Below are 23595 nucleotides of genomic sequence, written 5' to 3'. Positions count from 1 at the left end.
ATGCATTCCCATCTGCTGAGAGTGTCCCAGGCAGTTTTCAGAGCCACCATTTCTTAGAACAAGACTTGGTGAATTTGGTAAATATCAGATAATTTCCATGTAGAACTTGCACTGATGTTCAAAGTTTACACGTATGTATTGCACGGTTAAGTCTTGGTGTCTCAGATTAAAAAGTGTATTGCTAGGACAGAAAATAATGTGACTGATGGTGTTGCAACACCAAGGCACCAGGGGCCTGCATCACAAGTGGGAATGGGCAGAGGATGTTGAACAAGTCACCTTGTACATGCTGCCTATTAATTTGTATAATATTTGCATAGCAGGATGCTGATGTAGGTCAATAATACCAGCCTCTCTCTAGCTAGGCTCTTTTGAAATATAATATTAATAACAGATTCTCAATTCAAATGTCAAATAATGCGATTACATATGGAGAGATTTCTGATGTATCCAGAAGGTGGAGATATCCACGAATCATTATTGTTATCACTCGATATATCCATTCCCTCCACTGACATACAGCCTTTGTGCTCTCAATGTTCATGTCTTATCCTGTAAGTTTCATATTAAGATGTCTTAATTCTCATCAAAGTCAAGAAAGGAATAATTCAGACTATAATTAGTTTCTGTGAATCAAAGGCTCATTTGTGTTTGGTAGTGATTTGCAATGAGCCTCTTCTTAATCTCTTATGCCACTATCAAAGCAGCACGGAGTTCTCGGTAACTTTCCTCCCAAAATATTGTGTACTCTCTGTATCAGGTACACCCATGGAACATGTTCAACTACTTGCCCAGATAATATCTACTCAATTCATTACCTTTGCTATTATTCTAATTATTGGTATTTTTTTCTTGCTGGTCTTTGTTTTCACTGATTCTGTAATATTTAGCTGTTCTGATAGAGAAAGAATACAGTACAAAAAGAGAAAAGGTTTAACTGGTAATACCCACTACAGATACTGCTTGTAGATTTTCAGACTGCAAGAGATCACTGATTTCCCTGTGGCTTCTGCTCTCAGGAATTGTGTATTTGCCCTGTGCAGTGCTTACTGCTGCACACTGATGTTCTTATGGTCCCTTACCACATTGGTTCTTAAGAAGGCAATAACAAAGCACATTAAATGTTGTCCTTCCTATAAAATGTACATACGGCATCAGACACTGTCCGACGAGGTACACAGAGGAATCTTGATCCATCCTTAGGCAGAAATTCCTCATCCTGCTTGTAGAGTCTCAACCTGCTCTCCTGCCTTGTGGGCTTTTTTGGCATTCCCTGTACTGAGTATTGGTTGGTAGATGCACTTTTAAATTATTTTTCAAGACCTAGGCATTTCATAAATGAAATAAATTGAGAGCCTTTGATGTTGTGAAGCAAGTAATGACTGCCAGCTTATTTGGCTTTTCTCTCTTCCCTTTACACCCCAGATAAACTGACCAACCGTAGCACATGCCCTCTCAGGTAAGCGTAGGACAAAGCCTCTTCTCAAGACCAGATGCTTCTGCTGTCTTTGCTGCAGCCACTCAAGTCCATGCCGGGTACCGCAGCCCAAACTTGGGACTTCTCTGCGGGGGGGGCCTGAGCAAACTTGCTACATGCCATGTGCCCACACTCCCCTTTGACATTGGGTGTATGTGGGGCTGAGCGTGCTCCAGCCCCGATGCCAACAGACAGCCTGAGCTTGGTGCTGCCTGAGTACAGTGTAGCTGACCCGCGGGCAGAAATGTGGATGCAAAGGTTCAGGTCAGAGCACACTGCACTCTTCTCTGGTGTGAATATAGAGGCTAGCAGAGCTTCCAGAAATTTTGTTCCCTTGGCCCCTCTGTGAAACTTTCCACAGAAAAGCTGGTATATGCTGAGTATGGGGGTGATGGTCTGTTGTTATTCACTTTTCATGCCTGTTAGGAGTAGGGTGGGGGCCCAGGCAAAATGAGTTACATGTATTAGTTACTTGCAGGTTAGATTCCTCCTCCCACCATTGACAGCCATCGGTGCTGGGTAGGAGCTGCAACCCTGCCACCAGTTAATTATGTTGCTCATCATTATGTGGGGGGTTTGTCCTTCTCTCTGTGTTTCCATGTCTCTTAATGTCAGTGTCAACCTTGTCTCCTCTCTTCCCAGGTGTGCCAATGCTGTTTGTTATCCTCTGGGGAACTGTCAAGTACCTTTATGAAGATGAGGGGTTGGTTTAGTTCTGATTTTTCTAGCTATCTCATTTGTGCTGTATGTGTGCACCGGCAGGTCATTGTTTGCTTTCTGTTTGGTGTGGTTTGCTTTGGCAATGTGCTGAAACCTCACATAATTGCTTCTGTTTTGTCTGAAGGTCTTGCATAACATTTCAGAAAGGAGCATATGTTTCTTTCTGATGAGAATTTTCTGCATGTCTGAATGAATCTATCCTTTTGCAGGTCAAGGAAAGGTATGTTTTGTTTTTCTGTAGTTACAGTATCAACAGTAGAAGTCATCATACCCAACCCAGACCACTTCTCATACTGTGCCTTTGGCAGTAGCCTTTACAGTTATGCTTCAGAGGAAGGCAAAAACCTCCCACGGGATTCTGCCTGCGATTTGTAGTGGTTAGCTTATGCCTAGCAGCAGAGATGTGATTGCCTGTTCTTGTTTAAGCTTCTATTATTTAGATCTTCTTAAAATAAAGGCACATTCTCTGTCTGCTTATATTAGTCTTGCTGAAGTCAACTCTACCACACACAAGACTGCTGCAAAACACACAATACTTTTCATCCACTTTTACCATAGTGGCTCTTCTGAAAAATTGCCTTTATATATGCTTTATGTACCAAACAGCATTGTAGTTTGTGGTGTTTTTTTTTGGTTTGGTTTTGTTTTGTTTTGGTTTTGTTTGGTTTTTTTGTTTTTGTTTAAAAAAAAAAATAAGGGAGGAAAGTGGTTTCCTCTTCTTAGTGACTGCCTGGAAATACTTGGGTAGCTTTCTTTGTGATGAAATAAATAACTTTATGCTATTTCCTTTTTATTCTAAATGTACTATTTATTGGGTCTTCCTCTTACTTAGTTTCCAAACAACCCAGCCAGGTCTTCTATAGAGGGACTTATTTTTCTCCCCACCCCGCTCCCCGACACAGTCCTTGCTGGAGAGATGGTGCAATGTGAAAATTCAGTGTAGTCAGAGCCAACCCCAGACTTTTTTCTGGGGTTCGTGAGTATTAAGAAATGGCTTTTTTTTTTAGTGTCTTTCATAGTGCTGAACCAGTTCAGTCAAAGCTGCCTTTTCTGGCTAAGCAATGCTGGGATTTTCTGACTTTCCTTTTCAAGGTTGACTTGATAATATTCTGTAGCAAGATTGTGGCCGTACTGATGTATTGCAAGTTTTGTTGAAATTATCGGAATAGGTATAAAGAACATGTGGCCTCTGAACGGGCCATATTCCATGGGCATATCTTCCCACTATGTAGAAAATGTATTCAAAGTGCTCATGCTGAGCCTCCTACATTATGCGGTGCTCAGAGCTGATTTATGATTTCTGTTAAGGAAAACCGTCACTCACTGCCTTCAGTGGACCTTAAAAGGGGCAATTTTGCACCTTATTGAATTTTCTAAATCTTGTATAAATATTTGTAAAATACAGCGATAAATAACCACGTGCAGCAGCCTCTCTGAAAGGCGAGATTTCTGTGCCTTGGGCGGGCATTTGCTGGAGCAGCCAGGGATATCTTTCATGCTGTTTGCCATAGCGCTGTCACCATGGATGTGCAGCGGGCTGTAAATTTAATTTGTGACTTAACTACTTCCCTGGCTATGAGGAATGACTGGAAGTAAATGTGGTCAGGGCTGGGAATTTGAGGCAGTCCTATGAACGTAGCCAGTTGAATGAAGGACTGAAGCCTGCAAGACTTACTTACAGATTGGCTTGTTCTTTCCTTACATGTGCGAGTGTGAACTCTTTTAGAAAGCAGTTGCTGTTTTAAAAAGAGAGCTATTGAAAAAGGCTTTGTCTAGATTACAAATAAAATTAAAGGCAAGCTGTATTTCTTAGTTATTAGACTGTGCATAAAGATCTGATACTTACATACCTGTGTTTCTATCTGCAATTAATTATGGGAGCAAGACAGCCAGCCTACAATCTTTTTAAAAAATGGAGCTATTCAGCTGTACTTCTTCAAAGTAAAAATTCAGTGTTTTCATTTTTAGAAAAAGAATACCAGATGGGCAAGCAAAGGCAGAAACTTCCCAGTAGCCTTTGTTTCACTGGACCTATTCTCTATTCACGGCTCTGAGGCTATTAGTAGCCAAGCATCTTCTGCGTGGTGCTGAGCAAACTGCAGGGAGAGATCCCAAACACAGTAGTTGTTGGTGTATTTATCAGTGTGGCAATCCCAGAAAGCACAGATGGACAAGAAATCATGTACAGATCTATCAATTTTATTTTCTGGACACTTTAATAGCCATGACACTTTAATTGGGCTGTAATGTTGTTTTATTGCACATATTTGTATAAATTTAAAAGTAGCTAAAACTGTTCTGTGCCACAGGAAGCAAATTAATATACACAGAAATGTAGCAGAGTTAATGTAAAGAATCATTTCTCAGCCTCCGTCATTATCAGGAAATTTTAAAATTGCCTCTGCTTCCACTGCAGCTAGTCAGAAAATTAGGACTCTACTTCCAGCCATGCCTATTATCCTGCTAGTCTTGAGGGGTTCAAATAATTTTAAAGGCTCCATGAAGCTGGCTCCCAGTCACACGTACCAATTAAGTTCTCCTGTTACTCAGATTCCAGCTCAGGTACACTGACTGCACACAATATGTGCACCTGTTTTCTCCAGTATATAAAATACAACTGAGTTATAGGTTGTGGAGCTGCTGGTTGCAGTAATATGCTTGTTATGTGTGCATTATACTGAAATTGAAAGGAAAAATTAAATCCTCAGCCCTTCTTGGGCTTTTGCAGTACTTGCAAGGGAATATGGAATTGCCACAGCCAAGCTGCTTCACTTTCCTCTCTAGTATGTGAGCGCACATGGGTGTGGTGGTGTAGCATGGATCCCTACCATGGTTTGCTAGTTTCTCTCAAGTTGACTGTCCCATTACAAGGTTGGAGAGGGTTTACTTTCCACCAACATCACCCAAGGTGAAGTTTCATAGGCCTGTTAAGAAACCTGAAGGAAAATTGAGCATGTATATGTTCTGGCAGATGAGATTTGGAGATGAAGAGAAACTTGTTTTGTGAAGGAACTTATGTTTTCTGTAGTGCTGTTTCACAGTTTGTTTCACAGCCTGTGTAGCTCAGAAGCCTGCTGGCTTTACTGATGACTGTTGCTTTTGAATAATGCTGAGCAATATGGCAGGAGGCTAACAAAGTTATTTCACGGAGATATTAAGAATGCTGTCCCTGCAGCAACAAGCGAAGTGGCATGTGAACACTGCCCCAACACCTGGGCCATGTGTGTGCACACATGGCCCATCATACAGATGGGGGTGGCTGGCTGTGGCCAGGGTGGGATCTAAAAGAACCAGATGTACAAACCCCCCAGTGTGAAGTTCACTTCGAAACAGTGATCGCAAACTGTGGCTTTTGGGCATCACTTTTCTTGTGATTGTTCTCCAGTATTGCTCAAGGACACAGGAATTTAAAAAGCTAAAATGAGACTTATGAGGAGAACGAAGTATTATAATGCCTGTAGCATGTTACTTGGCAAAGGGCTCAGCTGGCCAACAAAAGGTGGGAACTATTGCTCCCATCTTTGATTTTACTTGCTTATAACTTTTAAAACTCCCTTTGGGCCTGAAACCTGTACATATACACTGAAGGAACTGGAGTTAGCTGCCTTAATTGCTTTCTCCTTGTGGAAATTAGTAGGTCCTTTTTGAAAATAAGGAACAAATAAAATAGATGACTGATCTAAATATTGAGATGAGAAAAGTGATGGTGGGTAATGGAATAAAGAACTAACAAACAGTTAAATAACGAGATGACCTAACATTGGAGACTGCAGAGTAATAAAAAATAATGCAAAAAGCAGAGGATAGGAACCATGCAGGAAAGGTCTGACTCAAACAGATTCCCCCTCCTTCTCCCTTCAGCCACATGAAAAATTTGACTTTGGCTTTAATGGAGTAAATCTTCACCATTAACTGATGATAATACATAGAAAACTGTGGAGGAGAGCTAGCCATTAGGGCAAGAAAGGCCAGTGAGTAGTATCCACTTGGATTATGATAGCTGCAATAGTACAAATCATTCAGTGTTTCTTAGAAGCAACTGCATCTGTTTCCATGTCAGCGTGATGTGCTTTCCTGGTATCTGGTCCTCAGTATTGTTTTCCATCTGCATTGCTGTGACAGAATGAAAAGCAGGAGATTTTAGTAATATACTGAAACTTTTTCTTCTTGTCTCGTTCTTTTGCCATCTTCCCAGTTGCTGGACCAGAAACTATAACATGAATTACTGGCTGATCATCAGACTGCCCATTCTCATCGCCATTGGGGTGAGTACAGGGCGTGTGCAGCGAGCTGGCAGATTTCCATGAGAACACGACGTGATATAGTACAAAGAACAGATGTGCACGTGGCTGTTGTGCATGTCCAAAGGCTAATAACCTTTGAGGGTGTTGACATTTTCATTCAGAAATGTGATTTTATGAAACCAAATTGGTTTCTGTCACTGGAATTCCCGACTAGCATTTTGTTTAATTTGGCCACATGCTGTCATGTTGTAGTGGCAGCACATGATAACAAAACAGCATGCTGCAGCAATCCAGTTAACTCCGTGTGTGCAGAAAGCTATGGCAGGTCATACAGGGAGGAAGAAGATAATATTCCAGGTACTGGGCTGCGGAAGAGCAACAAATTATGTGGCATTGTGAACTGCCATGTTCTGCAGCCACAAAACCATATCAGTCTCAGACCACCAGACAAGGCAAAAGGACAGCTCACACCTTTACTGTGTCTCACTCCCCAGAGATGTAGGTAAGCTCCCCTGCTTTGTTTAGTGATCTGGCTGTGTTTTCAAAGGTGACTTGTGCATTCCTAGATGATGTATTTAGAGCACAATTCTTTAGCAAGGAGTTGAGTTCCATGGCAAATTCTGCAGCTGCAGAGCAGCAGGATGCACAGGGACCTACACATGCATACACAAACCAGCTTTTTTGAACACTTACGCACATGTGTTTCTGAATGACGATATAAATCCTTCTCTCATTTCTCCAGGTAAATTTCCTGATCTTTATCAGAGTTATATGCATCATCATCTCCAAACTACAGGCCAATTTGATGTGCAAAACTGACATAAAATGCAGGTATGTCATATGGTGGTCTGACACTTTTTGTGCCCATCAAAATGGAAGTAGACAAGGAGGTACGTGAAAGGAGTGGATTGACAAAAGTGGTTAAAGATCACATGCCTTGAGTACTGCACAGATGTGGTGTCACACATTGGTATGACTGCTTGGACAGTCAGTCCCCAGACAAGCCTCCTGGTGAAGCCAGGGCAGGTGTTACACCTGTGTTATAGATAAACAGAAGGCTTGATCTCAGAGTTCATCACTTTACAGTCTTCCATAATACTAGATGAATATTAATTAAGCAGATATTTTTTAAATACTTGCAGCATATGCAAGTACTGGATGTTAAGGTCCTTGAATGCATCCAGAGGAGGGCAACAAACTGGTGAAATGGCTGGAAGGAAAGTCCTGTGAGGAGCGGCTGAGGACTTTGGGCTTGTCTAGTCTGGAGAAGAGGAGGCTGAGGGGTAACCTCATTGCTCTCTACAGCTTCCTGAGGAGGGGAAGTGGAGAGGGAGGTGCTGAGCTCTTCTCCCTGGGATCCAGTGATAAGATGTGTGGGAATGGTTTAAAGCTGCACCAGGGGAGGTTTAGACAGGACATTAGGAAGCATTTCTTTACTGAGAAGGTGGTCGAACACTGGAACAGACTTCCTAGAGAGGTGGTCGATGCCCCAAGCCTGTCAGTGTTTAAGAGGCATTTGGACAATGCCCTTAATAACATGTTTTAAGTTTGGGTCAGCCCTGAAGTGGTCAGGCAGTTGGACTAGATGATCACTGTAGGTCCCTTCCAACTGAAATATCCTACCCTATTCTATCCTATCCTGTTCTATCCTATCCTATTCTAATTTGAAAAAAAATATTATGAGTGATAGAAATAAAAGCTTTAACTTCAATGAAGATCAAGATAGGGGTACTTTGGAGTGTTGTTCCTTGTCCTTCTTGCCAATTGCTATTGGGGCAGACTTTCAATCTTGAATGCATAGGATGTTTCAAGAGAGATGTCAGGGTCATCAGAGAAATGTTCAATTTTCATTTTGCAGGCTTCACCCTGTCCGTGTCTGTATTCTTCCTGTTATTTAATCAGCTTGCTAAGATTCATGGTCATATCCTTCATTTCTGCATCTTGGAGAATACTTTTGTATTGCAGTCTGAAAAATAATGTAGAAATAACAAGTTAGCTATTGAATTAACCAGTGCGGAGCTACATGCTGTGGTGGCTGGACTGTTACTGGCGGTTGACTTAGCTAGTCTGAAGTTGGGTATTTCAATGCGGCAGCCTTCTAAGCTAGACATGGTATGTATTTTGGTGCATTCTCATCAGAGTATAGAGTTGCCTTGTATGTTACCTACCTTCTTTACCTCATGTGAAATTTTGGAAATCTTATTGCATGTTTAGAGCTCAAAGTAGAGAAAAGGACTCGTTTTAACAAGCTTTAAGCTTTGCTTTCATGCCTGCTGTTTTTTTGAATATATGTGACCTTTATTTGCCAGGGTAAAACTGGCAGTGGTGGAAGGGAGGAATTTTCCAGTTCTGATGGCTTTAAGACATTTAAAAGTCTGTCTAAATTTGCTCTGTAAAGGGAGAAAACCCTTACCCTCATGACTTCTGCAAGCAGCAGGAAGGTTTGATGCAGGTGAGCCATTTTTCAGAGGTGTATGTTCATTCATTTCTTCATGTTGCATGTTCAAAAATCTGCTGTGTACACAGAAAGGCTTTATCAGAAAAGGATTTACCCAGCAACAGAGCCGCCCTCACTGATGAAGACTATAGTCTTGGTGGTCTGTCCAGAGGTTGGTGGTTATAGCCAAAAGCTTTGGGGAAGTCTTTTGCCCAGAAGAGTTCAGTTCATTGGTATGCTTCTGATGATGACAAGACCAGTAGTCAGAGATTCCTGTATCACAATTTTTCCCCCCCCTTCTTTTCTGCTCAAAGACACTGGAAAAGATTTTGAGTGGAGGGAAGACAGAACTTCTGTGTTGGAATGTGTTATTTTAAACAAGGACCAATCTAGATGTCCTAGAAAGTCACTAGCTTAAACACAGTTGTGTATAGAAAGAAGAAAAGTATTTTGCTCTCAGGCTAGTCTTTCCTTCACCTCTCTCCTGTTGCGCATTCATTTGACAAAGAGAGAGAGAGTACTGTTCAGTATGGCAGCAAATCCCTTTTCCCTACAGAAGGACTGGAATCGTGGAGAAACTTCTCCCCTTGCTGAGGGAAAGCATTTTCTTTAGGCAGATCTTCATTACCCAGGAAGCCTTTTCATAGGACTTTGCATGGCTTCATGTTTAAGGCAGAGCTCTCCAAGTATCCCATCTAGAACAATTAGCTAGGGCATTGCTGTAAACCTACACAACTTCCTTTTTTTACCCAGGCGATGCCTCCAGAGCCAATTCAGCATCAGCCTCCTGCTTCTACCTCTGTCTCAGGCAGGTGGTGGTGGTGAAGCAGAGCCTCCATCACAAGACTTCCTGGTCAGCTGCTCATTTAAACAAGCCCTCTGTTCCCTAATGCAGTAGTCTGCTTAGGTCCACTAGAGATCTGCATTTCTGCTTACCTGTATGTGTAAACTGTTTAATTTCAATAGTTGCTTTGATTCACCATCCCTCAGTCCTTCTGTATCAAGGACATTGGCAGGCCACTGGATGGGCTGACAGGAGCCTTGCACTTGATGTGTAATAACCCCATGCAGCAGTACAGGATGGGCAGTGACTGGGGAGAAAGCAACTTTACAGAAGACCCAGGGATGCTGGAGGACAACAGATTGAACATGATTCAGCTGTGTGCCCCTGTGACAGCATAGGCAGACTGCATACTGGGCTGCACTAGTAAAAGCATAGCCAGAAGGTCAAGGGAAGTGACCTATCTCCTCCATTCAGCACTTGTGAGACTGCTTCTGGTGTTGAGGTTGAGGCTCCCCAGTACAAGAAAGACATTATGTCCTGTCCCTCTAACCCCATAGGACTTGCATCAGTTTTGCACCAAGCTAGCTCAGGGGCTGGACCAGGCGACATAGAAGAAGGTGCTGAAAACTGGGTTTATTCAGTCTGGAGAATAGAAGGCTAAGCAAGGATTTAATTGCAATCTTTAGCTACCTAATGATGGTTATACAGAAGATGGAGCTGGAGTCTTTTCAGGCATGCACAGTGAAAGGACAAGGGACAGAGGTCATAAGTTACAGCAAGAGAAATTCCAATTGCATGTCAGACGTGAAAAAAAATGCACAGTGAAAGTGGTCTGACGCTGGAAGAGAGGCCCAGAGGGGCTGTGGAGGACCTTGGAGATATCCAGAACTTGGCTGGACAGAGCCCTGAGTAGCCCACTGCAAACTGGAGTTTGACCAGAGACTTCCAGAAGTGTTTTCCAACCTGAATGATTACATGATTCAGAATAGCAGCCAACAGCGCTAGGGCACACAAGATCTACTGAGTACTGACAGCTCTGCTAGTTGAGTGACTTTTTATCTCCTGAATTGCCTCAGGACAGGTTGTTGTGAGATGTTGATAGGTTCTGTGGCCCAGGATAGCCCTATAAACTCCCATGTGTGGCTCCGGCATCTTTCATTATCCTGTTGGGTGGCTAGGATGTATGTCTATCAAAAGAGAGTTAAAGACCATTCTTGTGAATGTTCTCCCATGGTTGTATCCCTGAGCATTGCTCTCTCACAGGTGAAAAATGTTTTATTTCAGGTTGGTTCATTTTTTTTCCTTTGCTAGCTGTGTCTTTGAACTTGCCGTTTAAATCATGGACTCATCACTCACTTTAAGACAGTTTAACTGCTTTTATAAAGTGTTCTGCAGTTATGGTTAGTTACAGTGTTTTGATGATTTAACACACCACAGAGGTGGGGAGGAATAGCAAATACTTCTCCCTTTGCCAGGATATTTTTAAAATATTCCAATTATTGATAGATTATTTCTTTCAGGGCGTCAACAAAGTAGGTTTTGGTAATCTTTCCCACTTACAGATGGGGAAAAGGATATACAAGAAGACATCTTAGGTACAAGAAAGCACATGGCCCCCTCCTGAGTTTGGAAGAAGATTTTCCAGGTGAAATACAGCCAGTAGCTGAATACAGAGCTTTGCTCTCAGCAGGAAGGGGTCTGCAGTGGAGTGGCAGGGGCAGTTAAAACACATTGAAACCTACTAAGGTTATTTTGAAGATTTTTTCTTTTTCTGCAGCCTCTGGAGGAGGACCCTGCGACACAAAGTGGTGCAGTGACTTGGGAAAGCTGACAGAGTGTCAGAAGCAGAATGCAGAAACAGTGACTTCCCAGTGATCGTTGGGATCAACAATGATCTACTCAGTGGCATTGTTTTTTTCTTTCTTTGTGATCTTAGGCTGGCCAAGTCTACGTTGACTCTGATCCCGCTGCTGGGGACCCATGAGGTCATCTTTGCCTTTATTACTGATGAGCATGCCAGAGGGATGCTGCGCTTTGTGAAGCTTTTTACTGAACTCTCCTTTGCTTCTTTCCAGGTAGCACTCACACCGTGCGCATGTGGATAAGATATTTTTTAACTGCTGTTTGGGGACCTGCTTTCTGTCTCATTGCATGTTCCCTGTTCTGTGTTTCTCAATTTAGCACTGGATATTACAGGATTATGACAGTGGAAGGGAAAGTATGAGGACTAATTTTTAATAGCCAACTTAGATATTAGTGTCACATACTCTTATTTTCAATGTCTTAAATTTACCACAATAAACTGGTATTCCTATCCACATATTAATACCTACTTCCTATGGGACACCTCAAGGCAATAATGAAATTGTCTGTGATTTCCTGTAATTGTATAATGGCATTGCTAAAAGCAAATTTTGTGCTTTCTCCAGGGTTTTTGATACTTCTTGGAAAATCTGTACTGTCAGAGGTAGCTGTCTACAGCTGTAACTGCATGTGAGGAGGATGAAGGTTTACTGTGATTTTTATTTAGCTGTTGCCTTAGATAAGGCCATTTCAAAAGAGTCTCCTTGTCTAAGGGAATCATTATTCTTCTAGTTTCCCTGCTCACCCACTCATTCCCTGTTTATAAAGCACAGAGCTGTATTTAAGATCACTGTGAATTGTTCACTTATGAAGTGTTCATAACTTGAAACCAAGTAAGGAAAAAGGAGGGGAAAGGAATCTTCAGAAAAAAAATAACAGGTTGAAGAAAACAGTAACTTCTTTTTCCTAAGATCATGTGCTTTGAGACATAGTTTGGTCAAACCTCTCCTCTGGCATCAGAGCTGATAGGGACCACAGATTGTCTCCATCTTTCAGTCTTATATGCGACATACTAGTGTGGAGCCTCTAGCCCTCTGCAAGTTTGTTTGGCAAAGCGAGGGAACTGCTCTGCTCACTGCTCTTCTGGTTTTTGTTGATTTCAGGGGCTGATGGTTGCAATTCTCTACTGTTTCATCAATAATGAGGTAAGAGAGCCACTAGTGGTTCCAATTTGCCTTATCAGCATCTGCTATAGGAAAAGGAAATTGAAAATGGTCTTGAACTGCTAAATTGTCCTTGTTCAGGGCTTTTTTACTTTTTTACACGCCCTCCTTTGTACAGCTACACAGGATCACTCCTCAAACAAATGTTGTTGGAAGGAATTCAGACAGTATAATTTAGGGCTGCTATCTGTAGACATGAAATCTTGCAAGTTGTCTTGTTCACAATTCTATAGCTTGCACTGCTGGAGCTTTTCGTTTATTAAGAATTATAGCTGCTCTTAATCTGTCTCATAGTGCTTCTTATTTGCTTGTTTTGGTGAACATGGGAGTAGAGCCCATTTTATTCTGAGAACTCAGCTGGCTGGTGGGGGTGGAGGGTCCTCTTGGCTAATGCCCGTACAGTTTGGTTTCATTTGGTTTCTGTGTGGCCCAGCTACTTGAAGACATCATTGTGCTCTCATTCAAACTGAGCTTCATGGAGTGGTGAGCTCTCCCACAGACCCAGAAGAAACGTAGCCAGGGCTTTGAGTTAATTGATTGCAAGTACCATCTTCTATGGTTTCTGCTGAATCCCAGCCCCCAGAATCTTAGGGAAAAGAGTATTGTTCTGTTTCTATTGCAGGGATTTCTCATGTTACCTTCCAAGTGATGATTATTATTTATTCAGCAGCCAGGTTTGCAAGGGAAAGAAACACTGCTGATTTGGCAGCACATTATTAAGTTTAATGCACATCAATGTTTTACACTCATGCTAAATCTACTTCTAAACATGACACGGTAATTCAAGATCACCTATTGAGAGATAGGCCTCATCAAGGAATTGGAATCAATGGAAAAATGTTCTGCTTGTGTCATTGTGGCCAGTCTGGAGTCAACAGAAGAGCAGCTGGCATCCTCAATTAAGCCCTGCAGGAGACTGTTCACTTTTGTAGCTTGAAGGGGCCCACGGGAAAGCAGGAGAGGGACTTTTTACAAGGGCATGGAGTGATAGGATGAGGGGTAATGGTTTTAAACTGAAAGAGGGTAGATTTAGATGAGATATTAGGAAGAAATTCTTGACCGTGAGGGTAGTGAGACAGTGGAACAGGTTGCCCAGAGAAGTTGTGGTTGCCCCCTCCCTGGCAGTGTTCAAGGCCAAGTTGGATGGGGCTTTGAGCAACCTGGTCTAGCGGAAGGTGTCCCTGCCTGTGGCAGGGGGGTTGGAACTAGATGATCTTTAAGGTCCCTTCCAAACCAAACCATTCTATGATTCTATGATTGTGGGTAAGATTTTGTTTAAGTGAATATGTTAATTGTACTGCTTACGGAAGTCAGAGGTGGGTAGCAGCAGGCTTTGCTCAAGCATGCATTAGAGAATATTTATTTCAAATCCCTTGTACAGCTTTACAGGTGTACTTTAATCCTGAAATGCAGCACTGTCTGCTGGTGCATCATGTATTTCTTTTCTTCACTTTGGCCTTTGCGCGTACATTCCCTGTGCAGCTGCATCCAGGCCTCTCATGAGTAATGCCCAATCATTTCCTCCATGTGATACAAGGGCAAAGGTACATCATAGCCCAAACTTTATTGCAAACGGGTAGGCTTGTTTCATTTGAGGAAAACTTACTGTGAAGTAGCCTACCTACATTTCTAAGAGATGCTCCAAATCTCTTGTTGCTATAGTTCTCTTGCCTTTGTAATGTAATTTGTAAAATCTAACCACAATGTGCTCACCTTCACAGAAAGCTAATAGACAATCTAGGATGAATTATTTTACTTGTTCCAGCTCTTGTTAAAAGAAGGGAGAAGGGTTTTGTCAAGCCCAATCATCAGCATCCATAAAATAAATCCATGTAAAGAGTTTGATTAGGTCAAGTCTCTTCTATTTCTTTCCTAAACTATAGGAGAAATTTTTCCTAAACTAAATGAGAAACTGTTTTTCTTCTGACAGACTATATGTGCACGAAGACTATCCTTGTTTGCAATATGGTCTATATTTTTATTTTTGTCTGTTACTCATTGACTCCTTTTCTTTTTCCTTAACCATACAGAATGAAAGTTTTTTGCAAGTCCTGGTTCCAGATCAAGAGTAGAAATGAAGCTAGAAGTGATATTAATGTCCTTTTCTAGTGTCTACTTATGTTAAAACATCAAAATATGTTCATATTTCGGTCATATTTCACCTGAAAGATTCTGGATTTTCTCTAATATTGCTCTGAAGCCAACAGCAGGGTCTCATCAGATTGCCTATTATCACCAATGTTCTTTGCAAAATGAGCTGGGCTTAATATGACCAGTTTTTCTGCAGTTAGTGTTGCTTTCTATAAGAAATATTCTAAACCACAGAGATGCTGCCTCTTTCCACCAGAATTAGTTTAAGCTGGTTCAGGTTTCATTCTCTGTAGTCTTGCTTCTCCTTTTTTGCCTCCTTCCTATCACAAAGGAAGTACACCTCACTGTCTTCTACCTTAAAGCATCTGTCCTGACTTCAGGACTCCAGATTTTATTTTTTTTTACTGCCCAATCTTCCCTTTTTCTTATAATTTCTTTTCATTCTCTATACAAACTATCCGTTGAACTCCATCACCACCTCCATTCCATCCCATTTCAGACCTACTTTCCTTTCACTATGATTTGCTAAGATGTTTTTTTTGCCAAAGTTTAACTTTTTTGTAATCAGATTCCAGATTCATTGCCACACTCTCAACATCCTTGCCCATTAGCTGCGTTAAGCTCAATCAGCTGCTCTCTGTGAGAAGTCTTCTCCACCTTTAACCTCTGTGACCATCTTTTCCAAGTTCTCATACCTCTTCCCTTTCTCTTTCAAAATACTCTACGTAAAAATGTTCCTTCTTCCCCTTTCTCACGGGAGCTTTGTTCTTGGTTCTCTTTTCCCTGTATAGCTTATTTCTGGGGAATCTTATCCACACGTGAAAGATACTGGGCTAATTATTTTGCTGAAAGATCTGTAGATCTACTTCTGTGCTCAATAACTGCCTCTTTGCAAAATAAATCTTAACCTGTTCCCTCAGTCATACATTCATAGCTGTCTAGGCAAAAACTCAATTCAGCACAGACAGCAGGGCTGCTCTTTACCCTTTTCCTAACCTCTGGAGAAAAAGCTAATATTCTGTCATTCAGATCCATTCCCAAGACATCATCTCTGATATAGTCTTCTGTTCAGGTCTTCCCATGCACTTCATCTCAGTCTTGCAGGCTATTTGTATCATAGCTCTAGGGTACAGCCTGTCATGTCCAGCCAGACTCAAGACTCATTTCCTCCTTTTGATTGATTCTAAGATACCCATTTCTATTGCTTATTGATTTATTCTGTCAGTAAGTACGTTCATGCTTTCTTTCAGGATCTGTCTGTAAATGTCTACAACTGCTTTTTCCCAGTGCTGCCTATTAAACCAGATGTTTTCCATGCCCACCTGAAGTACTGGGGTGGTAATACAGTCAATTCTTCTCCTGCAGACAGTATGGTCCCTGCATTTCACTGTTGCCTTTTCTGTCTTTATCAGGCTGTTCTCCCTCATTCTTCTGTGCCAAGCTATCCCAGACACACTGCCTTTTTCTGGTGTCTTTGTGCAGTTTTTGACACAACAACCCACGGTTATCACAGTAAAATACAGCCTTCTATCTCAGCATCTTTCCTTCTGTCCCATTTGGTTGTGATACCAGAGGGACCGATTCTGTTATCAAAAATGCAGAGATGCAGCCGGTTCCCACCAGGACAGTATTCAGTAGAAGGGCTGTAGCCCAGAGCTGACAAGCACTGCTAGAGGTAACCGCCAAGGGAAGTCAATTGGTTATATAAAGGCTTTGCTCCATTTTTAGGGCTGCCTCCCAGATTCAGTATTTCACAGTGAACAAGCAGAGCAGACAGACATACAGCAGCTGGTTCCCTAGGAAGTTTTCCTCAGAGTATGAAGTTTTCAGCAGCCTGGGTATGATGACAAGCCTGTGCTGGAACTGCTATAAACCTATTTAGGCTTTTGGTGGTCAGTACCAGACCTTAAAAGGAAACAAAAAGGAACTCTCCCAGAGAAGGCTCACTTGAGTGGCCCACCTATAGTGAACTTACTTCCAGGCTGAAGTACACACCATAATGAATTGATTACTGTAGTTACACTCCTGCCTTTTTCTAGAGTAAAAAAGGTTCAATTTTATGTCCTCTGCCTTATGTGTTAAAAGCTAATGGAGGTTCTTCAGTCAAGTGGCAAGAACTTTGCCCATGGAACAGGAGGATCTAAATTGTGTTCTTGTTTAGCAGTTACAAGACCCTCGATAAACTTCCAAATGAGTACAGAGGTTACACAGTTTTAACTCAGAACCTGTGACTGGATGAGCATATTTTGTAGCTTTAAAAAAAAAGCTAGTATCTGGAATGGGATATTGTAATTGCTATTTAAAAAGCAGGGGGAAAGTACAGTCTTTAACATGCTTAATTGTTGGGTTTTCAATTCTGAATAAATCTTCATTTTTTTATGGAATAAAAAACCCATAAATATTCAAAGAACAAAAATAATCCAAGATGTAATACTGTTTAAATCAAACCAGAAGTTAAAACAGAACTCTTAAGAATACCTGTGGTAACAGTATTGAGTGGGAAGCCAGTCTTTTCAGTCATTTCAAGGCGGATAAGCAAAATCAACTTAATTGTTAGTACTGATTAGGGCATAGAGTACATTCAGTATTGCAGTTGAATACAATTTAGAATAAAATAATGAAGATAAGATTTCCTGGTGCATAAAAGAGCTTTATTTCCACAAGTAAAAGTGAATGCTGTCATTATTTTAAATATGAATGTCCTACAATGGACTAATAAGATAATTGGATAATTTGAAGGAATAATATTGCAGGTTTAAAGCATTGCCAGCTTTTCTCAGTAGTGTGGTATCTTTATTTTTTTACTTGCTCTTTTCTAATGGAGTCATTTAAAGATCTCATTAGTTCTACACTCATTCCTTTTGTTTCCTTCTTTGCTTCTGTTAGGTTCAGATGGAGTTTCGGAAAAGCTGGGAGCGCTGGAGACTGGAACATTTGTATGTCCAGAGAGACAGCAGTATGAAACCTCTGAAGTGTCCGGCCAACAGCATCAGTAGTGGAGGCACGGTAGGCAGTAGCGTCTACGCTGCCACTTGTCAGGCCACGTTCAGCTAAGATTTCTGCAGGTGAATCAGACTGAGAACAATGAACTGTATAATATACCTGAAAACCCTTAAATACCCAAGCAAGTGGCTTAAGTATGCCATCTCCAGCAAGAAACTTAAGCATATGCTGCTCATTGCCTGCAGGCTGTTGGACAAACATTTCTAGGGAAAGCAATCTGCTAATACAATCAACACATCAGAGGAAAAATTGATCACGTCTAAAGTAAGTTAAGAGTTTCTTCCTGTTTGCACACAAGGCCTCCAGGTGCCCAAAACTTAAGCATAACATTGATCCAGTCTGAAACCACAGGGTCAATGTCTTATTATTGTTGAGTGGGCGAGCTGCGTGATCGACTGATTAAATTACAAGGATACAGAATATGATTATTGCCAAAAAATACATTTAGACTTTTATGGGGATAGGGTAAGGTGCTGTCACCAATTTTAGAAAAAAAGAACTTAGTGGGACACAACTTGTGTTTTAGGGAAGAATCAGTTTTGTAGTAAGAGTTTCCCAAAGAAAATATGCTTACCTGTTTTCTGGGTGCGTGAAGAACAGCATCCTGAAGATCTATCAATGCAGCAGGTAGCGTGGTGCATATTTCTGATTGCTCTTTTTAAGCTTCACTTGAAAAACAAACAAACAAACAAAAAAAAGAGTATCTGGTAGGGGCCTCTTCTGCTATTAATAGGTGCACGTTATCTCTATTGACATGGATGGAAATATCCCCTGAATGCACAGCCCTTCCGTTTCTGTGTGGTACTCTGCCTCTTCAGTTGGCACACAGGTGTTACCAGGGACAGGATAATGACTTGTGCTTCAAGAGGACATTTTCTTTCTAAGCTATACTCTGCTTCTTGTGGGTGCGAACACACAGAAGTCAGTTTGTGGCCACAGCTGGTCTTAGCAGACTTCACCTACTTGGAAAAGATTCGGTAGCTCACAGTGTGGGCTCACTTTTGTCTCCTCCAGCCTTGCTCGTTTTCTCCAGACAGGAGATACCCGCAAGGTGCTGCGGGAGGGCACCACCGCTGAAGGTCCGCGGCTGGGGGTTCAGCATGGCGGACAGCTCCTGGCTCCCCCCTCCCGGGGCTGCCCCACAGCCTGCCTGCCATCGAGGGATTCAAAAAGTGCCCCCCAAAACGCTATCCTTAACTCAACGGGCTTTGTCCGTTTGTTTAAAACTGTGAGGGCTCTTGCAGTGAATGCATCTGCACTGCTCATCGTGTTACCCTCCCTGATGTTTACAAGAGTTGTTGGGGAAAAACAGAGGTACCTTTACAAGCAGGACGTGACCCATGCCATCACTTAAGAATAAGCTTTACATATCTTTACTCAGCTGTTGCTCAGGCTCTCTTTACGACAAAGAGGCAAGGTGCCAAAACTGGCTCTGAGAATATCCCTGTCCATAGACTTCTTGTAGTAACTTCTGTGGCGTAGCAGTTAGACTACTCAGCAGAGGTAAAAAACCCGACTTTTACATCTCTTTTTGCACTTGCATTCACAGCCCCTATTGCAAAGGAGGTGGACTGGATATTCTGAGATGTAATTCAGCATCTTTCCTGCCTGCAGCTAGATTGCTTTGCATGGGATTATTTAATCATTGTATTAGAATCCAAATTGCCAACAGGGTGGATTAGTTTTGCAATCATCAGGTTAGAAATGAATTAGAGAGGATGGGTTACCTTCTTCTGCTATAATGCTTGTAATTGAGCTCCAGGGGGAAATCAGACACATTTGTAGAAATCCACCACAGTTCTCAGGCTGGTTTACGTATGTTTAGCATGCTGGCTTCTACACAGGCCACTTCCAGGTCTTCCCTTCCTAACATCCATTGCAGAGCTGACCTTGGAATGAAGCACCTCAGGTTCTTGTAAGTTTAGTAACTAGCTTCTATATGGTGTGACCATCAATACAACACCTGCCTACTACATGCGTATGTTAACTGTGGTCCTGCAATTTAATTAATTAGCTTCCTGTACGTAGAGAGTATGTTTGATATTTCTATTTAACATCTACCCTTAAGTGGTTCGAATAAGAAAGGACTGATAAAGTTAGTCACTGGTGGGTGAAAAGGCAGCATGATGGCAGATGAAATTTACAGCTGTATGATAATACACATCAGAGGGAATAATTTCACTCATGAATATTCAGGAGTGGGTGCTAGTTTTCCAGGGCCCTGCTTAGTTGTATGCAAACCTGAGGAAAAAAAAGTTTCTGCTACTTGCACAGCTGTTAGCAAACAGTTTTGATAGTTTTGCTATGACAATAGGAAGTTACAGAAGTGTTTTAACACACTATTATGCTGGAAAAAGTGTATGTAACAAACGAAAGAGGACAGACATAGGAATAGAAAGTATTTACGTGTGGTAACAAACCTGTACTTAGCTGCTGTCACAAGATTCTTTCAACAGTTTGACATGCTTTTGAGTTATTAGGCTCCTCTTGCCCCTCCTAGTCACTTAAAAGCTGAGGGCTCTGGGCCCACAAGAGTAGCTCCAGCACCAGATGTCAAACTTACCTGGGTAACTTCTGCCTTGTTAGAATACCAGAGAAAAATAAGATGACAAAGTGAGATCTTAGCCAAGCAGAGGGTTGTGGTGGAATTTTCTTTCCCCCTCTCTGATTAAGCTCTCACTTCTTCAAACCTTTTTAAATCTCCTCCAAGTACTGAGGGAACAACTCAGTGGAAGTAACTGCCACCAAAGCAGAATTACAGTAGTCATGTATTGTGAGAAATGCTTTCAGCAAGGCCTAAACACCAATTTCTCTATCATACTTCATCTACTTCAGTAAAACCTTTTACAAGCCTTTGTTATTATTCATGCCATCTCTGTTTCAGAATTTAATGTGCATTTATTTGAGTAGCATGAAATAAGCAAACCAACACAAAGCACTGCAACAGATGAACTGTGTGAATTTTTATTTCTTGTGCCTTTCAGGTTCATGCTCACTTATTGTGGTAACTTGTTTCATGAAGCATTAAATAGAAGAGTCTATAAATTCACTTGGACATAAAGTAACTAGAGTTTATAACAAATTAACACTTTATTTCCAGCATTGCTGCTATAAAGTTTTATAATTTCATGGATGTAACCTTATATTTAATATGCATGTATTTCCTTGTTTTAAAAAAACACCCCCACAGAATCAAACTGTACAAGATGTCAGATTCTCAGCTCCCCATAAACGCTATGCTGATGTTTATTTTTATCCTTGTGAATAAAGGTTCAACTCACAAAATTCTGTCACTTACTGGTGTATTTACTTTAAGTATCACCTGACTACTTCATACTCTGTAATTAGAATATTTTTTAAGAATGGAAAGACTCACAGTTCATGGTTCTTCCAAGGAAACAAAGCTTTATGTTTGGAACTCTACGTCCACTACAAAGAGGCCTTTGAACCTGCAAAGGCTATGTTAATCAAAATCAAAATGCAGCGTGTTTTCTGTATAGAGTCAGAAAGAATTAGTAAGAATAGTGAGAACTCTGAGGTTTTTTTCCAGAGGATGGTGGAATATGTGCAAATAAAATAATTCTGTGCTCAGCTTTAAAGAGCAGACCAATGTAGAAGCTAAGAGAGCGCTGTGGAGAGCTACTGAGAGATGCTTAGTAGTGTTAAACATATTACCTGTGCTTTAATCTATTATTCTCTTTCCAGTCCAATTCAGTTCAAAACACCACTTCCTTTTGTTTCCCCAACCAATAAAACTTCTGGTAAGTCAAGCCTGAACACTGTATGGAACTGTTCAACTAGAAAAGGCTTAATGAAACAGCATTTGAAAGACCAATTTGTGACTTTTCTTCTCAACTCGGTCCTCAGAGGCACAAGTTCTACCAGCTGCTCTTCACTATGACTTAATGATTTGTTTTAATGCAATGATCTACATATTAAAACTGCTGGTGGATCATACAAGAAGTACACCTGACAGTCTGGGGGATGAGGGTGAGAAGCATCAGCAGCTGTGCTGTGGTAAAAGGACTGAATCCAACAACAGGGCAAATCCCTGTCCATGTGAGGGCCTCTTGCATTTCACCCTCAACTTTTTTTTTCAAAATGGTGGTTAAGAAAAACATTGTACCTGCCAGGAATAACAACAAATCTTCTTTGCTTACACTGCAAATAATGAAAACTGTACTATGAAGTGAACAAAGACCTTGCATCACAATCAGGTATTTGTGTTAGAGGGCAAACAGAAGCAGCAGCCTATTTTAGGTATAGTGATAGTGCCTCATGTCTTTTCTTCAGAAAAAGGATTCTAGCCAGTGCTGGGAAGAAAAGCAGTTGGCCTTTCTACTAAAGGTGTCGTCAAACACCAGCCTTCCTCCTATCAGTGGCAAAGGTCAGCAGGAGCTGAAATTCACCAGCTGACAAGGTGACAGCTGGAGCTGTGACAACGGCCGTGCCTCTCGGTGCCGCTCCAGCTGCCCGGGGGTTTGCTGCCAGCTGCCCGGGCCCGGACTCCCAGGGAACAAGACCAGAGCGCACGCTTTGCTACGGCTTTATTCGGGACCGGACCGCGCCTGGGCAAAGCGGGCTAGGAGTAAGGCGCAAGTGGAGTTTTGCATAAAAATGCCCCCCCTTTTCCTCCTCCCCCAGCCCTTCCTCGAGTCCGTGGTGCGGCGGGGCGGAGGTAGCGGGGGCCGCCCCCGCAAAGCGGCTGTTCCCGCCAGCCCAGGCGCTCCCCACGCGCCGGGCCGATCGCTACCTCCCGGCGGCGGGCCGGTAATGCAGCTCCCGCTCCAGCTGCTCGGCTGTCAGCGTCCCGGCGATGGCGGCGCAGCCGGGGTTGAAGACGGAGTAGGCGCTCAGCTCGCCCCGCCGCCGCTCGGCGGGGCCGCGGGTGCCGGCGTACATCCAGTAGAGCAGGGAGAGGACGAAGTAGGGCAGCCCCAGCTCCAGCTCCGCGAACAGCGCCAGCAGCACCGCCCACAGCAGCACCTTCAGCAGCAGCGGACGCGCCCACACCGGCGCCGCCGCCCCGCCGGGACGGGCCTGTGGTGGCAGCAGCGGGACGTGGCGTCAGGGACCGACTCGCCGCCACACGCCCCGCCCCGCCCAGCTCGGCGCTCACCTCAGCGCCGCCGCCCGGGCCCGCCGCGGCTGCCCGCTGTTCCTCGGCGGCCTCTGGAGCCGCGGCCTTTCCTGGCGGCTCGGGGGACCGGGGCGAGTCGGCGGCGCTGCCGCGGGCGGCGCGGAATTGAGCGAGGCGCCGCTCCACCGCGGCCGACATGTCCACCCCGCGCCTGCGCAAGGGCGGTGCGACAGCCGCGCTGCGCACGTGACGGTGCGGCAGCGGGGCGGGGCCGAGGAGCGCCCTGACCCCGGGGTAGAGGCTGGCGGCCCGAGGGGGCTGAGGTGGGAGCAGCGCGAGGAGGATCCCGGGCCGCCTCAGCCCGAAACGGAGGAGGCCCGCAGAGGCTTAGGCGCCCCCATAGGGAGCCACAGCCAGCCACCCCCTGCCTTGCCTCTTCCAAATTGGTAGCAGAGCCAGCCATTTAGCTCTGAAGAAAAGCTGAAAATCCCCAAAGGCCTCCCCGTTCCGTTTTGGGCTTTTTTTCATATCTAAACCTTCGTTACTAATATCAACACCAAAAAGAAAAGGAGCAGGAAAGAATAAGGCATGGGGTGACCAAAGCCTGAGGAGGGTGAATAGAGGTGTTAGCAGCCGGGGTGACCAGCAACATTTGCATTAGGCATTTGAGCAGCCATTGTAGAAAAGCGCTGAGCGGCTTGGGAAGGGGCGGCATGGAGGAGGAGGGCACCTG

The 23595-nt window shown here is 43.0% G+C and overlaps 2 protein-coding genes across 3 annotated transcripts in view; one reads left to right on the top strand and one right to left on the bottom strand.

Annotated features, from left to right (window-relative positions):
- GLP1R (glucagon like peptide 1 receptor) overlaps positions 1-21017 on the top strand; it is a 90156-nt gene extending 69139 nt beyond the window's left edge. For both annotated transcript variants that reach the window (XM_068408327.1, XM_068408335.1), the window contains exons 8-13: positions 2120-2180; positions 6393-6462; positions 7184-7272; positions 11599-11737; positions 12629-12670; positions 17666-21017. In XM_068408327.1, coding sequence (XP_068264428.1) covers positions 2120-2180; positions 6393-6462; positions 7184-7272; positions 11599-11737; positions 12629-12670; positions 17666-17833 — 569 coding nt within the window. In that variant the 3' untranslated portion in view covers positions 17834-21017. The remainder of the gene's footprint in view (positions 1-2119; positions 2181-6392; positions 6463-7183; positions 7273-11598; positions 11738-12628; positions 12671-17665) is intronic.
- A 1295-nt stretch (positions 21018-22312) lies between these two features.
- On the bottom strand, positions 22313-23074 carry SAYSD1 (SAYSVFN motif domain containing 1). The gene is made up of 2 exons (XM_068408346.1): positions 22902-23074; positions 22313-22822 (listed from the first exon to the last, which is right to left on the bottom strand). Exons 1-2 carry the CDS (start codon positions 23058-23060, stop codon positions 22532-22534), a joined length of 450 nt encoding a protein of 149 aa, XP_068264447.1. The 5' UTR covers positions 23061-23074; the 3' UTR covers positions 22313-22531.
- Positions 23075-23595: the final 521 nt, after the last annotated feature.

Source organism: Nyctibius grandis, chromosome 1 (assembly GCF_013368605.1).
Source record: "Nyctibius grandis isolate bNycGra1 chromosome 1, bNycGra1.pri, whole genome shotgun sequence".
Taxonomy (NCBI): Eukaryota; Metazoa; Chordata; class Aves; order Nyctibiiformes; family Nyctibiidae; genus Nyctibius; species Nyctibius grandis.
Note: the sequence above shows the minus strand (reverse complement) of the source record. Positions and strands in the feature narration are given on the sequence as shown.

Excerpts from the sequence above, each read along its gene's own strand:
- SAYSD1 (XM_068408346.1), bottom strand. The coding sequence starts at position 23,060 with ATGTCGGCCGCGGTGGAGCGGCGCCTCGCTCAATTCCGCGCCGCCCGC. Across the intron at positions 22,823-22,901 it reads GCCCGGGCGGCGGCGCTGAG|GCCCGTCCCGGCGGGGCGGC; the intron begins GTGAGCGCCGAG and ends CTGCCACCACAG.